Raw genomic sequence first — 15,642 nt, 5'->3', positions numbered from 1 at the left:
AAATTTATATTTGTGTTACTTTTACCCACTAAGAATTCAAAAGAGTAATATCATTTACATTATATACAATTAATCATAATCATAGTCTTTATAAGAAAAAGAATTAAAAAAAATAGAACTAGTGAGAGTGAAATAATTCCTCTGAAAAAAAGGAGTCAAAAGATTTTTGTTTTGAATAATATACATCACCTAACCTATATTTGCAAATATATACAGTAAAAATGTGTTTGATTGGTGTAGTGGATGATTAATTGTAGATGCAGTGCAGATATAACACGAATTCGATACCCATGTTATTTTTGTTTTTGGCTTTTATATAAGTGATAAAAATTTCCAAATACTCATTCCTCATATTTATAATAACACTTAAAAAGTCAAAACATTTGTAGTACTATTAGTGGTACATGTGAGCGTCAGTGTGCACACCAAACAATGCAGAGCCTGCGCGTGTTAGTAATACCCAATCTAGGATGAGGTGGTGCAAAACAGAAATATCAGGGTGTGCAAATAGCAATGAAAGTAGGAAAACTGATGCAAATTTCAGAAATCCAGGCTGTGCAGGTGCACACCCTCAATGCTACCTAGCTCTGCCCCTGTCTTGCTCCCCCGTCAAGCCAAACCAAAACTTTGATACCACTTGATAGAGAATTAAAGAGAATAACGGGAGTAACAATGAGCTAATGATCGATATGGGAATAATCACTCACATTGAAATTCCAATAATTTTGAATATTGAGCATTGGTTCAATGCCAATAGTTGGGATAAATAAATGCTTGTTGTATCCCTTTGAAGAGCTTATTGTAATAATAAATGGAGCAGCCAAAGAAATAAAGAAGACAACAAATTAGGTATGATTGTGACTAATGTCTATATGGAATATAGTTGGTTAAAGGGTTTAAGGTCTTAAATATTAACTTGATTTTAGTGTCTATTTAGATGAATAGAATGAGGTGGTTGTTGATTATCATCCATCCTTGAAAAAAAATAGTACAATGTGTAATGGTGGAATGAACCTTTCCCAGCAAACTCATTACTTAAATGTTAATGAAAACAAAACATTTAAAATTAAGAATGATTCAATCATTTGAACATTTAAAAAGCAACAATTTCACACAAATAGTAAAAAAGAAAGAGAATGTTATTTTGAACAAATAGCAAGATAGTTTAACTAATGAAAATATGTTTTTCTTTGATACGACCCTTTGTGAGAAAGAATCAAGCTCAAGGGAATGTAAGTAATAAAGTGTACAAGTTAAAAAAAAATATCAGATTTAATTTTTTTTCTGCCATTTCATTCATCATGCTGTACCTATTGACAAGTAGCTACACCTCAGTACTGAGACGCTAGCAGAAAAGGTGGAAGCTAAAAACCTATGAAGCACGGACTCAGACAAGGACACGGGACACGGCTAATCTAAAAAAAAAGCAAGACACAGACACGACTATATATATTTTACACTAGAGCAGAGTCGCATCCGTGTCCGACCAAATAGACTTTTTTTGTTGGATACGGTTGAATCCGTGTCTGACGCGAATCGTACCAGTGTCGCACGCACATCCGAGTCGGAACCGCACCAGACACAGGGACACGCCAGATTCCCGCCACGTCCGTGCTTCATAGCTAAAAACTAAAAAGGGCATAGGAAAGTAGAATTGGAAATGTGCTAAGACGCTAACAGAATATGTAACAACCAGAAGTGGAGACCTTAAGCATTGTCAGCAAGTCCAATCTCTTGGGAGTATCTCCCAGCTATGTATCATTACTACATCTGTCCACAACAACTTTCTCGTTACCGCTGTGATCACGAAAAGCCTCAAGAAATCAGCCATAGCAGCTACATCCGTTAATACTCGATGATTCTACCACCAAGATTTATAACTATCTTTAAAGGCATCATCATCTTTTCCACAATTACCAAAAAGCCTAAACAAATATCGGATTTGGAAGTAGAAATGATTATGTTCTGGAAGCTATTGACGGAAACTAGTCAATTGTGCCACCAATACTTCCAGTTCACGCCAACCTAAATTGGTTTTCCATGTCCCAGGCGCTCCAACTCTAGTTGTCTGGCAAAGCCAAAATTACCCAAGCAAGCATTATGATGTGAATCAGGCACTACTGTAGCAAGAGAGGTAACAATTACCTAATTGAATATCCATCGTAAGTTGATCATAACAATTTGATGGAAATAGTGAAAAATTCCAGAAAGCTTTGAATATCTGTCGACATTAAGCAGGTGAAGAGAGGCAACCTTTACCTAATTGAATATTTGTCGTAAGTTGTGGGTATAAGCAGCAGAAAGTAGATAAGGTATATTATATATATCCCTTCTAGAAAAGAAATGCAAAAGAAGATTAAAAAGCATTTCGCGGCGCTGCGCCTGAGGTACAACGCTAGGGCTATAGTTTGATATGGCTATATGAAGATGTGTGAATGATTGTTAGGTGTTGAATATGATGATATCATAGTATGGTGTACTTTCTCCTTTACTTGAATTGTGAGAAATTGTATCATAGTTGTTTGGTTGTGTTGATCATTCGCCAATTTTACTGTCACAAGGGAAGGGATCTCAGCATCATTTCACGGTTTATCATTTCTCCACTTCCATATACACCTGAGAGTTATAACAAATATACACTAAAGAGTCATATCAAACATGTAGAGGTGTCCGTTGTTGCACTTAGCTTGCCCACGTGCCGATCATATAATTTGTATAAAAATGAGATGTCTTCATCCTCCCAAAAACTTCCACCATGTTTTTTTTTTGTCACAATGAACAATTTATATTTATATTAATGTCAAAATTATGACCCTTTTATATTTAAAATGTGTACAACTTATATCAATCTATTATGTTCAACTCATGTGTGTCCATATTATATTTAAGAAATAGCAAGGATATGTCAAAATTATGAACATTAAGGACAAAATTCGAAGTTGGAGGGGTGTTGGGTTGTGGAGAATAATTGGAGTGCCGAGGAGAGTGGTGTCTTTAATCCAGTTTGGAGAAGTCAAGCTCCGTCTAAGGTTGTTGCTCTCTCTTGGAAGGTGTTGCTAGATAGGATTCCAACGCGGTTAAATCTTAGGAGAAGGAATGCGCTCCCTCCGGAGGTCTCGGTGAGATGTGTTCTATGTGAGGTTGAGATCGAGACTACTAACCATCTTTTTATGCATTGTGTAGTGGTTAGAAGAGTTTGGTTGGAGTTGCTTAAGTGGGTGGATAATATGTTCATTATGCCTCAGAATGTATTTACTCATTGGGCTTGTTGGAATGCGGGAGTCTCCAATAAGAGGATCATTAAAGGCCTTCGTCTAATATGGCACGCAACTATTTGGTGTATTTGGAAGGCTAGGAATGATAAAAAATTTAAAGACAAGAATAGTGAGGTGTTGGTGATTGTGGAGGAAGCTAAAGTTTTGTCTTGGAGGTGGAGTCTTTCCCGTTTGAAGATTCCCACTTGTCTTTTTTACGAGTGGTGCTGGAACCCGAAGGCTTGTCTTATCCGTGTGTCTTAAGGGAGGTGTGGCATATGCTTTCTGGTGCTGTGTTCGTTTTGCAGGTATTGTTGTGCTGGCAGGGCCTTTAGGTCTGTCTGTTTTGGTGTGGCAGTTGGTGTGTTTGCTGGTTTTTCCTTCCCTTTGCTGGCTTGCGGTAGGTGTCTGGTGTGGTGCCAGGTGGGGGGTTTCAGTCGTGGGGTCTGGCAAGTGGTGCAGTTGGCTTGGAGGTGGTTTCCTAGGCGGTTTCGCAGCTGTTGGGAGTGTTTTTTAGAACCTGGTGCAGTGCTGTTTTTGCGGTTGGTTTTTCTGCGGTTGTGTTGTTGCTGTGCTGCTAGCAGTCCAGTTGTTGGGGCGGTTTTTGTGGTGCTGTAGTAGCAGTTGGCAGCAGCTGTGCTTATAAGGTGTTTTGTTAGGAGAACTGTTTTGTGGTTTGGTGTTGTTTTGGCTGTAATTCCATTTTGTTTTAGTTCCTGTTCTGTCATAGAATTTGGACTCTAGGGTTCTGTCATAGAATTTGGACTCTAGGTTTTTTTTTATCGAGTTGTTATCTTGGTGGAGAGGTTCCTTGGTTTTATGGCTCTCGTAGTATGTACTCTTTTTCCTCCTATTGCAGGTTATGTGCTCCTTGCGCTGACTTTGCCTAATAAAATTTGCCGTTTCAAAAAAAAAAGGACAAAAACGAAATGGCAAATTTTAAGAAAACAAAAGCATCCAATTTTTATTTTTAGAAACTAAAATTAAAATTTGATAAGGACAAAAAAAACTTAAATAACTCTATCTATTTTAATACCATGCCCATTTCAACTTGGTCTATTTAGCATTTACAAACAATATATAGAAAATGATCTCGACTTCATCAGTTTCGAAGAAAAGAAAAGGATCTCTGTGTTCCACCGTCCACCAACTCATGGAATTTCTTTTTACATGTTCTTTATAAATTCTAAAGAGAAGTTTACATCTAAGAAAGGGATTTGTCCTTCCTCTGATCACAAGTATCTAACGTCAAATGTTGGAAAGAAGAAATAATTTCATGATACATCAAATAATTTGATCCAAATTGTAAGTCTTGTTATTCACTAGGGTTTGTATATAGTGAGAGTGGTAATTTTAGCCGTAGGGAGGCGTAGTATGAGGGTAAAACATTTAGTTGTTGAAGTTGTTTAGGAATCTCACATTGTGAAGGTGTTCTCGAACCGTTTGAGGTAAATATGTAATTGAACAAGATGAGCTAACTTTTGAAAGTAAGATCAAAATCCATTTAACATTAGTATAGAAAATTGACAATTGTAAGAAGGGCACACCAGACGTGAGGGTGAATATTGAAGTTTTATCATGGTCCCACATTGCGAATGTTCGTAGGTTGTTGGATGTATATATATTTTGGTTGAACAAACTCATCATATAAATAAAATTTTGAAAGTGAGATAGAAATCTATTTATGAATGGTCGTAGGAAAATGTGATTTTTTTTTCTTTCAAGAAGCCTAGTGGCTAGAATTCACCTTTTTAAGGGTGAATAAGTGTGGTGTCTGGGGTTCGAACCCCAACCCCTGCATATAATAATGCATGTCCCTGCTAACTGAGCTATGCTCACAGGGACTAGGGAGTGTGATTTTATTTATGAACGATGTTGCAAACTCTGCTGCGTTAGTAGCAAAAAGTAAAACCGTTTCAAAGACCAGAATGTTAATTTATTCAACAAATAGTACTTTGCTTTATAAATATATTAAAACTCTTAATACCAAAGTCATCTCATGCATGCAAAGTTCAATGTTATTTCTTGTTATTTCAACCAGTTCAAGTTGTTTTGGAGCAAAGGATTGGTCCCTGAAAGACTGTTGAATCTGAAACTACTTAACACAAACAATTTAGTTTGATGAAATAAAAGGAAAACCACATTCAAAAGGAGAATTCAAAGCTCTAATATAGCTGACGTTCATGGCTTTTTGGGTTCTTCATTAGGGTTTCCAGCAGCACCATCTTTTCTTGTTTCAGCCACAAGTTCTTCTATCTTTGCCATCGACAAACCTGTATTTTACACAACAAATGAGAATAAAAAGAAAAATTAAACTCACTAGTCGTCATAACACAAGGCTGCTGAGAGACCAACCAGAAAAATAAGAACCACTGAACAAAATTAAGAGACTGTATTTTAGAAGGTCCTCGATAATATCAGATAACGACAGACAAATAGGGAGACTTGGAACAAAGAGGAAAGTAAAGAACAGAAATGTTGACAAAGTGGAATAGAAAGCAAGACAAGAAAAACAGAAGCAGACACAGAGAAACAGAAGAGTTACTAGAGAAAAACAGATTGGTGTTCTATTTGGATACAGTTGTGGTTCTAGGCTGTAAGAAAATAGGTTTTTCGAAGGAAAAATGAAGTTGAACTTGGCGATTAATTGGATTTTAATTTTCTTTCTATGTTGATTAATATGTGGGTTTTATAGTCTTGATGGCTTTTGTTTTCTCATTGAAAAAAGGTAGTGACTTATGAAGGTCATGTCGAAATTACATCAAAAGTGGGCACAACTTGTGTCGGGGACTCGAGGGTATCTAGGGGTTTGAGTTTATGAGTACTAACTATGAAACACTGATGAAGACTCAGACACAAGACACCAATAATTGAATGTAACCACATGTTGATGTCAGATACCAACACATGTCGGACACTTAGACATATTTTCAACTATACGTGTCAGTGCTACATAAACTTTCACAGATATTTGAAGCTTTTGTAATGTCAGTGCATGAACTTATCTGTAATCTTCCCTGTAATTTGGTGTGACAAATCATTCAATGTATACTTATGTACCATTTTTTGTTACACAGAATGGACACAATAGATACGGTATAACAAGGAAAAAACACATCTATATTCGCCAGTTTCCCTCAGTATTCATTCACACAATTCTAGAAAGGTAAAAACACACAAATATGAAATAAAATATGCCCAAATTCATCACACCACATGAATGAACAACATAGAGCATTATGTACCAGGTAAAATATGATAAGTTACAACAAAAACTAGAGCACTATGCATAACTAATAGATATCTTAATCTTAGACCAACCCGATGATACAAAAGAAAAACAATCTGAACATCATACTTTATCATCAAGAAAAATTCCCCAGTTTTTCAGCATCCCAAATGATAGGAACCCATGGATCCTAGAATCGAATTAACAGTAACACAACACAACCAAACAAAAAAATAAACAGATGGTAATTAAATAAAACATGGTGCCTTTATTCATACGAATGGAAATAGTAAAAAGTAGAAGAGAGTTTCTCTAACTACTCCCAGAGCAAAGCTCCGACACAACTCAAAGAGGAATCCTACTCTGACCCTAAACAGAAAAGTTATTCCGTCCTACTCTAAAACACCTAAGAATTCCGCTTTATATAGAGAACATTCTAGTATTTAACTCTAATGGGGCCTCTTGTTATTTAATCATATGATAGGCCACTTACTAATAATCTACTTAAACCTAATTAACGACCTACTAATTACTTAACACCCTCTCATATTAGATCCTAACTACCAATTTGCAACAAATAGTAGAAAAAAACATGCAAATTCATTCACAACAACCTCCAAATAATTGCCAATAAGCTCACAAAAACACAAACCAGATCACAAAAAAAATACCATTCATAAGGCAAATAAGTTTGAGTTCATCTTCAGCTTTTTCAATAAGCTCTTCAACCTGACCCCAACCAAGACGATTCTCAATATTCATCCAATATTCTTCTTCTTGACAAACCTTAAGTCCAAGACGCGTAAAGCTTTCAACAGCAGCTTTACGATACCCTTTGTCTTCTGGAACCTTTTTGATCTCGTCTAGTGTCTTACTATAGAGGTTAATTAACACTTCTCTTGCGTTTGGGACAACGTCTAGTCCTACGATTCCTGTTGTTGTTTTTATTCTTGTCATCAATGGCCGCGCCGTCGCTCGGAGAAACATCTTCGATCGTGTTGAGTTCTTCGTGATTCTCTCTCGGAAATTTTATCCCACACCGATACACTTATACTTTCAACCTAATATTTGATTCAAACTACCCATTTTACCCTTTTATATAAATTAAAAAAATTCTTTAATCATTTTCATTTCACCCCACACCTTTCCGGAAGCGCTGGGAGATAAAGAGAGATTATGTTGTGTTTCTTAATGAAATCTTATTCAATTTTTCGATTATATTTTTTATCGGAATTGGCATTTGCTGGTTTTCGATAGTGTTACGGTTACCGGAATCGTTGATTGCAGATTTCCGGCAATTGAACAGTCACCAGAATCGTTGATTGCATATTTGCCATCAATCGAACGGTTACCGAAAACCCAAGACAAGCGTTCTAGAAATCACAATCGACCTTCTGTTTGAGGTTTTCTAGTTGAGATCTTTCTGATATTCCCGAAAACTGCATAGATTGTGATACACATCTGTTCCGATTTTGGGTGTTGTTTTGTTTCCGAAAAACTGCTTCTCTGGGTTACAGGGTTACAGTGTTGCTTTGTTTCTACTCGTTTTTTATTTTTAAGTTTGTTAATGTTATTTAGTTTGCTATTCTTTTTATTAATTCTTTGCTCTTTTTGTTGTCCTCTGTCAAGAACCAGTACCAAATCTGATCAAACAAGATGATTTTTCTCCCACTACAATACTATAATCAAGTTGAATTCACATAATTTAAAAATAAAATAATTCAGAAACTTGCTACCGGAAAGGATTTGAAGAGGTTTCTGGTAAAGTTGCCGGAAATGTAAACACAAGTATTTCTAAAATTTGGTTGAACTCGGAAACGTTGTATATTGATTCGGAAAAAGAAAATACAAATCGATAGGTTTGAGATGGTTTCGTCATGTTGGGGTGAACTCAAAAATGTTGAAAGTGAGTGAAAATTAATGTGTAAAAAATTAAATGGTAAAAAGGACAAAATTGGATTTTTTTTTTTTAAGAATTGCAGGGGTGAAAGTATATATGTAGGGGTATTGGGTAAAATTTCCTTCTCTCTCTTTCTCTGTTGGTGTGGAAATGGAGTGTTGTTGTTAAGGTTCAATGGTTTTGGGCTGTGAATAATGGTTTGAGTTTTGATCCATTACTTTAATAAATGGAAAATTTTATTATTTGCACCCCCACCTTTTTCTTTCCTTTTGAATTTATGGTAATAGTCATTTTGGTCCCTTAAATATGTACTGAGTAGCCACAATATTGAAATTTCAAAATAGTTATTGACTGTCCATTATGATAGTCAAAATCTTCTTTTACGTTAAAATGTTTCATTAATATTGTCATATTAGTCCATCAATATATTTACTTATTGTTATATAACTCTCTATAAGTACTTACTTACCGTCGTATTAGTTAATATATGAAAAAAGTTAATGACAATATTGTGGGACTATATTGACTAATGAAGTGCAAAATCATGAACTATTTTGGAATTTCGACACAATGAGAGACTATTGTGCATACTCATTACAAATTCAAGGATTAAAATGACTATTACCCCATCAAATTAAGTTAAAATTGCAGAAACTTAAAGGAAATATAAAATACAATGCATTAAAGATAAAGGTGGTTCGACAAATCCGTTACATACATTCTTTATGACTCTTTTCTCTCGCACCGGTACTTCGAGTGTTTTAAAATTCTGTATAGGTGATTTGCGATCCGTTTTCTCTATGGAAAACTCTTATTTATACATAGAAAATAACTTGAAAGAAACTAATCCCACGATCAGCACTCCTTCCATATAGACAACCGCTTATCTCCCACGTTCTCCATCGAGGAAACCACATCTCTTTTGAAATTCGAATATTCCCGCTTCAAAGGCAGTTGCTTGACTTCAATGGTTTTGCTCGTCGAAACTCCTTCAATTGAAGAAATAACATCGATTCCTGCAAGAGTAAAAAGTGAACTAATGTTGACTGCATTAAACGAGCCTTGTAAATTTACAGGCTAACAGTAGTAAAGGTCCATATAAGTGACAGAGAGGACAATCCATCGCAAGCATAAGACTCACTACCAAAGCCAACATTGCTATCACACTTAAGAAATTCGGCAACGGGGAAAATTAGAGAATTGAGATTCAAAGATTGACCAAATATGCCCCCACCGCCATAACGGTTTGACAAACAACTGCCATTGTCGAAACCACCTGACATCGGCTCTCACACGGTGGCTGCTGATATTGTTGGATATTTGTATGTTGGCTTCACTTTTGCCTAAAACAAATATTCACTTTAGATATGGAACACAATGTTCCAACATCCAGGCTTGGTATGTATGTTCTGTGCCTTGCCTATGTTTACGCACACGTTAGCTTGATTTAAGGAATCCACGCCAGCATGTGTTGGTCAAAACTGTGTGCAGTTATGAGAAGATCAGAACGTATGTGATTTCCTAAGGAAGTGGTAACGACTTAGGAAAGTCTTTTGAAGATGATCATATTGTTCCTATTAAAGTGCCTACTTTTTAGGAGTTTCCTTACCCGGCCATGTTGACTGAGTAATGGATCACCGGATTGTTCTGAAGCCCAACAAGTTTACTGACCTGTACTGCTTCAGTATAAATACAAGACTACAAGACCAAATTCGGGGTTGAAGCCGTTATTTCAAGATTAGATCATTTTAGGGTTTTGAGTCTTTTGTTGTGAGCCTTTCTTGTATCATTTTGATGCATGCTTAGGACTGTGTTTTGAGTTGTAAATTGTGCACTACTCTGAAGCTTTTAAGCAAGGAGTTAGGTAGTTTGTGAACTGCACCAAAGCTGGTACGGTGTTCAGTTGTTGTTTTTGAAGGTAACTTCATTTTATAGCATCTGTAATTTATGAATCATAGGGGTTGTGATAAGTTGTAAGGGAGTGAGATGGGATCTCAGATCTAGGAGTTCCTAGGTTGAAATCTGGTTGGAGTAGGTCCTAGGTCATCAGTGCAAATGTGGTTTGCTGTGAGCTTTTGAATACGGACTGCACTAGTGGATTTCCTTCCTGGCTTGGTAGCCCCCAAAGTAGGTGACGTTGCACCGAACTTGGTTAACAATTCCTTTGTGCCTCTTTTCTTTCTTGGCTGTTTTTGTTTTATTATGTTTATGTTGGTTAGCTTAATGTTCTAAATATCGTGTACAACATCTGCTTTTCTGTGTTTGGTGTTGAAACATCACTTAAGACATCTTAAGTTTTATGTGCCAGAATTTCAATTGGCATCAGAGCAAGCACCCTGCCTGTTTTTTAGGGTGAGATCCAGAGGAGGATATTTCGGGCATTATGGACAAGGAAGGAGGGTTAGTGAACAGACCACCATTGCTGGATGGAACCAACTATGATTACTGGAAATCACGGATGAGTGTTTTCCTTAAATCTATTGACAGCAAAACATGGAAAGCAGTGTTAAAAGGTTGGGAACATCCTGTGGCACTTGACAAAAATGGAAACCAGACTAATGTTCTGAAATCAGAGGAAGAATGGACTACAGCTGAGGATGAATCTTCTCCTGCTAATTCTAGGGCCCTAAATGATATCTTCAATGGGGTTGATCAAAATGTGTTCAGAATGATTAAACAGTGCAATATTGCTAAAAAAGCCTGGGAGATTCTAGAAATTACTTATGAAGGCACCTCAAAAGTAAAAAAAATCTAGACTACAGCTTCTAACCACTCAGTTTACATGAATATTCTTGACATTGCTAATGCTTTTGATACTCTTGGGGGAAAGGATGTCTGAAGAAAAACTGGTTAGAAAAATTCTCAGGTCTCTACCTAAAAGATTTGACATGAAAGTCACTGCTATAGAAGAAGCTCAGGATATTTCTAAATTGAAGATGGAAGAGCTCATTGGATTTCTACAGAATTTTGAAATCATCATCAACAATAGGGTTGAAAAGGAAGATACTAATGCCTTCTCTACTGGTATTAAAGAAACCCAAGGGAATCCTGAAAATAATGAAAACTTGGTTGAATCTGTAGTGCTCCTTGGAAAACTTTTCAACAAAATTGTTAGTTTGGCAAACTGGAAGTCCAGAACAGATGGTCAGAACATTAGATCCAACATCAGAGAAAAACAAAAGGACAAAGAAAGTGAATTCAAGGAAGATCAATGTCATGGATGTGAAGGTTTTAGTCATATAACAACAAAATGTGCTAACTTTCACAATAAACAGAAGAAAAGTGTGGATGTTGCTTGGTCTGAGAAAGATGGTTCTGAAAGAATAAGTGAAGGTGTGTTCCCTTGAAAAGTAACTGCTCTAACATGAAGAATCTATTCTGATGATGAGTCTTGTGATGAAGAATTAGATTATGATGATCTAGCTACTGCCTATGATGATCTGCATGCCAGAAGTATAGAAATCTGTAAGATGTTGGGAGAACAAAAGAAGAAGATAAATAGTCAACTTCTTTCAGAAAAAAAATACACTTCTGACAAAGGTATCTGAACTCAATGTTGAGGTAACATGTTTAAACTCACAAATTGAGGAGTTCAAGAAACAAGTTGGAATAATGGAAAATGGGTCTGCAATTCTGAATATGTTATAGAAGGTGAGGGCAAGAGACAAGCAAAAGGTATAGAATTTAATTATCAGCCTCTGAATCGAAAACAACGCAACAAAAAAATTCATATGCTGTGGAAGATCATGGAATGATAAGAAAAGAAGAACCTAACAAGCATAATAAGGTTACTGATACTTCAGGTAAGGGTGGCACTTCTAATAACAAGAAAATGTTTGAACCTTCCCAACAACATCTGTATGAGAAAAGGACAACTCGTCCTTGGATTTGTCATCATTGCAAGAGAAAAGGACACATTAGACCATTCTGTTACAAATTGTATGGTTATCCAAGTAAATTCAATCACAAATGGATGCCTAAGAGTGTCAATGTTGGCTTGGTAGGTCATATCTCAAAAAAATCAACATCTAATGAAGTTTGGTACTTTGACAATGGTTGTTCCAAGCATATGACTGGGAATGACAACTATTTTGAATACATAAAACCTTGTGAGAAAGGGTATGTTACCTTTGGTGATGATGGTAAGGGAGAAATACGAGTTAAAGGTAAGTTGATCAGTAATAAGCTACCCAAACTTGATAATGTTTTATTTGTTGAAGGACTCTTCTCAAACTTAATCATTGTGAGTCAGCTGTGTGACCAAGGTCTGAAAGTGAGCTTCAACAAACTTGGATGCAGGGTAACAAATGAGGATGGACTGGTACTTATGAAAGGAAGTAGGACTAAGAATAATTGCTACAAATGGATTCCAGAAGAACAGGCTGACATGTTGGACAGGATGCTGGAACATCAGAAAGGTCAAAATTCATCACACTCGCAAGAAATGGTATGAGGTTCTCAGAGAGGTTTACCTCTAGAAATTAATCAGATTAAAATTCAGAAGAATTTCAGTGGAACTCTTGGAAAAGAAATCTGCTACATCCCTACAGAAGAAATGTTAATTGATAAATATGCAGAATTGTTGGACTTCAAAAAGTTTGAGAAGGTAAATATACAGAAACCGGTGGTGATGATTCTGTTGAGAATGTTCCGAAAGAAACCCTAGGTCAAGACAATGTTGAACCGAATGTTAGCACATCCATGGGTCAACCTGCCAAGTCGTTTGGTGAAAAGGAGGCTGTGAGTGATGAAAGGATACCTAGTGTTGAGTCAGATACAGAAAAGGAGATGGATCCCGAAAAGCTTGTTGAGAAATCTCAAATGGAAGAAGGTAGTGACTTTGATGATGATACTAAAAAGGATGACGAAGAAGCAGATTCTGATGAGAAAGAAAGTGATAAAGATGTGGTGGATGTTGACAAACTCGATCTGGAGGATATTCCTTTGGCACAGACCCTTGGTGATAGCATGGCCAAGAGATTAAGAAGTAACAAAAGAAAAGTTGTTCCTTTTGCAAGTAATATCTCTAAGAAGACAAATATTACAATGACTGAAACCCCCAAAAGCATGACAAAATCTGCTGGTGTTGGTCCCAAGAAAGGTTGGAGTAAAGTGATGGTGAAAACTGCTGCTGGTTGTTCGAGAAAAAGGAAGGCTGTCTCTTCAAGTGAGTCTGAATATGATGCTGAGATGGATGTGCCAAACATGATCCCCTTTGAATCCAAGAAAGCTGATGGAAAGAAAGATCTACAGATTGTAGAAGACGTGCCTATTGACAAAGTGTCATTCCATCTTCCAAGCTTTGCTCAGAGGTGGAAATTTATTTACCATAGGAGACTTGCTTTATAAAGAGAGTTAAGTGAAGTAGCCTTGAAGATTGAAGAGGTAATGAGTTTAATCAAAGAGGCTGGTCTGGAGAAAACTGTGTGCAAGCTAGGAGAGTGCTATGAAAAGCTGGTTAGAGAATTTCTGGTGAATATTCCCAAGGACTGTGATAATCTTTTCAGGAGAGATTATCAAAAGGTATACGTTAGAGGAGAATGTGTCAACTTCTTCCCCAACATCATCAACAATTTTCTAGGGGTTGAAGGAGGGGCTGCTGAGGTAGAGGCTACTGACAACCAGATCTGTAAAGAAATCACAGCCAATAAAGTGAAGTTTTGGCCAAAGAAAGGGAAGATTTCCTCCGAAAAACTGAGCGTGAAGTATGCTGTTCTAAACAGAATTGGAGCTGCAAATTGGGTTCCCACTACTCACTCCTCAGACATTGCAACAGGTTTGGGTAGATTTATTTATGCTATAGGAACTAGGAAAAAGATGGATATTGGTCGATATGTGTTTGAACAAACTGTAAAGCATGCCAAGACTGATGCTGTCAGATTTCCTATTGCTTTTCCTACTCTGCTGTGTAATATCATGCTTAGTCAACATCTTGCTCTCATCTCTGCTGATGATATGCCAATGAAGAGGGAATCTCCTCTTACTTTCCATCAGGAACTTTTTGGAGATAATCATGCTCCAGATCCTGTTGAAACATCTATTCCTGTTCCTAATACATGTTTTATGACAAAGGAAGAGATCATTGCAGCCTTGAAGGACACTTGTATCATGCTGGATGAGAGAAAGGCTAAGTTTGAACTCATGATCCATACTTTGGAAGGAAAGGACGCTGGTGCAGAAGATAAGGAGGCTGAAAGTGAGAAGGAAGTTGAAGATGAGGATGAGTCTTAGAAAGATGACGAAGAAGCAGGAAATGAAGATGAGGAGATGAGTAAAGAAGATGAAGAGGAGCAATCTGGAAGCAGCTCTGAGGCAGAAGAATGATTTTTTTTTCTGTTCCTTTTCTTTGTTTGGTATTTTGTTTTGTGGGCTATGCCCTGGATAATTTGAACACTTTATGTGTTATGGGCTGTAATTGTATACTTTCTGCTTTATCTTGGTACTCTTATGTTCTGAGCATCTTTGCAATTTGAAGACTGTTTTATCTAAGTATTTGGTATTCTTATTAGGGTTAATACGTTTTTACCCCCTGTAATTTGGGCGTGTTCTGGTTTCCCCCTGTAAAAAAGATTCTTTCGATTCCAGCCCTGAAATATGAAGATTCTTTCGAAGTAGCTGAAACTATACCTCAGTAAAAAAGATTCTTTCGATCTTTTCTGATCCCATCTGCCACACTCCAGGTGCTGACGTGGCACGCTGACTGTATAATTATTTTTATATTTTATTTTTTTATAAGGTACACGTGGCATTTGTGATTTTTTTAAAAAAAATCTAAAAAACGAAAAAAAATCTAAAAAAATAAAAAAATACCGAAAATTTTTTAAAAAATTGGAAAATTAATAAAAATGAAAACAAAAATCTGAAAAATTTTAAAAATAAAAAATAAAATATGGAAAATTTAAAAAAAATAATAGTTTTTTAAAAAAAAATCTGGAAAATTGAAAATAATGAAAAAAATACTGAAAAAATTAGAAAAATTAATAAAAATGAAAACAAAAATCTGGAATTTTTTTTTTTGCATGACATGTGTGTATATACATACCACATCATTAAATCATTTTAATAATAAAAAAACATTAAAAACTGAAAATCTTTTAAAAATAACAAAAAATCAGATTATTTTTTTAAAAAATAAAAGATTGATTTTTTTTAAATTTTAAAAATAACAAAAAATCAGATTATTTTTTTTGACAAATAAAAGAAAAAAGCAGAAAAGACATTTAGATTTTTTTTCGAAATTTAAAAAATTAGAAAAAAGT

At 35.9% G+C, this 15,642-nt stretch overlaps 3 protein-coding genes across 3 annotated transcripts; 2 read left to right on the top strand and 1 right to left on the bottom strand.

The window, feature by feature from the left end:
- Positions 1 to 513: 513 nt before the first annotated feature.
- Positions 514 to 4,010, top strand: LOC146916402 (uncharacterized). Its single transcript, XM_085721617.1, has 2 exons — positions 514 to 561; positions 2,940 to 4,010. Exons 1-2 carry the CDS (start codon positions 514 to 516, stop codon positions 3,516 to 3,518), a joined length of 627 nt encoding a protein of 208 aa, XP_085577743.1. The 3' UTR covers positions 3,519 to 4,010.
- A 1,244-nt stretch (positions 4,011 to 5,254) lies between these two features.
- Positions 5,255 to 7,538, bottom strand: LOC146916401 (putative NADH dehydrogenase [ubiquinone] 1 alpha subcomplex subunit 5, mitochondrial). The gene is made up of 2 exons (XM_085718528.1): positions 7,155 to 7,538; positions 5,255 to 5,527 (listed from the first exon to the last, which is right to left on the bottom strand). Exons 1-2 carry the CDS (start codon positions 7,468 to 7,470, stop codon positions 5,436 to 5,438), a joined length of 408 nt encoding a protein of 135 aa, XP_085574654.1. The 5' UTR covers positions 7,471 to 7,538; the 3' UTR covers positions 5,255 to 5,435.
- Positions 7,539 to 13,771: 6,233 nt separating this feature from the next.
- On the top strand, positions 13,772 to 14,614 carry LOC146916400 (uncharacterized). Its single transcript, XM_085721616.1, has one exon. It carries the CDS (start codon positions 13,772 to 13,774, stop codon positions 14,612 to 14,614), a length of 843 nt encoding a protein of 280 aa, XP_085577742.1.
- The last annotated feature ends 1,028 nt before the right edge of the window (positions 14,615 to 15,642 follow it).

The sequence above is a fragment of the Medicago sativa genome, chromosome 6, assembly GCF_051527215.1.
Source record: "Medicago sativa cultivar Bolivia chromosome 6, Bolivia_mono, whole genome shotgun sequence".
NCBI classification, from domain to species: domain Eukaryota; kingdom Viridiplantae; phylum Streptophyta; class Magnoliopsida; order Fabales; family Fabaceae; genus Medicago; species Medicago sativa.
This window is presented reverse-complemented; position numbering and strand designations above follow the sequence as displayed.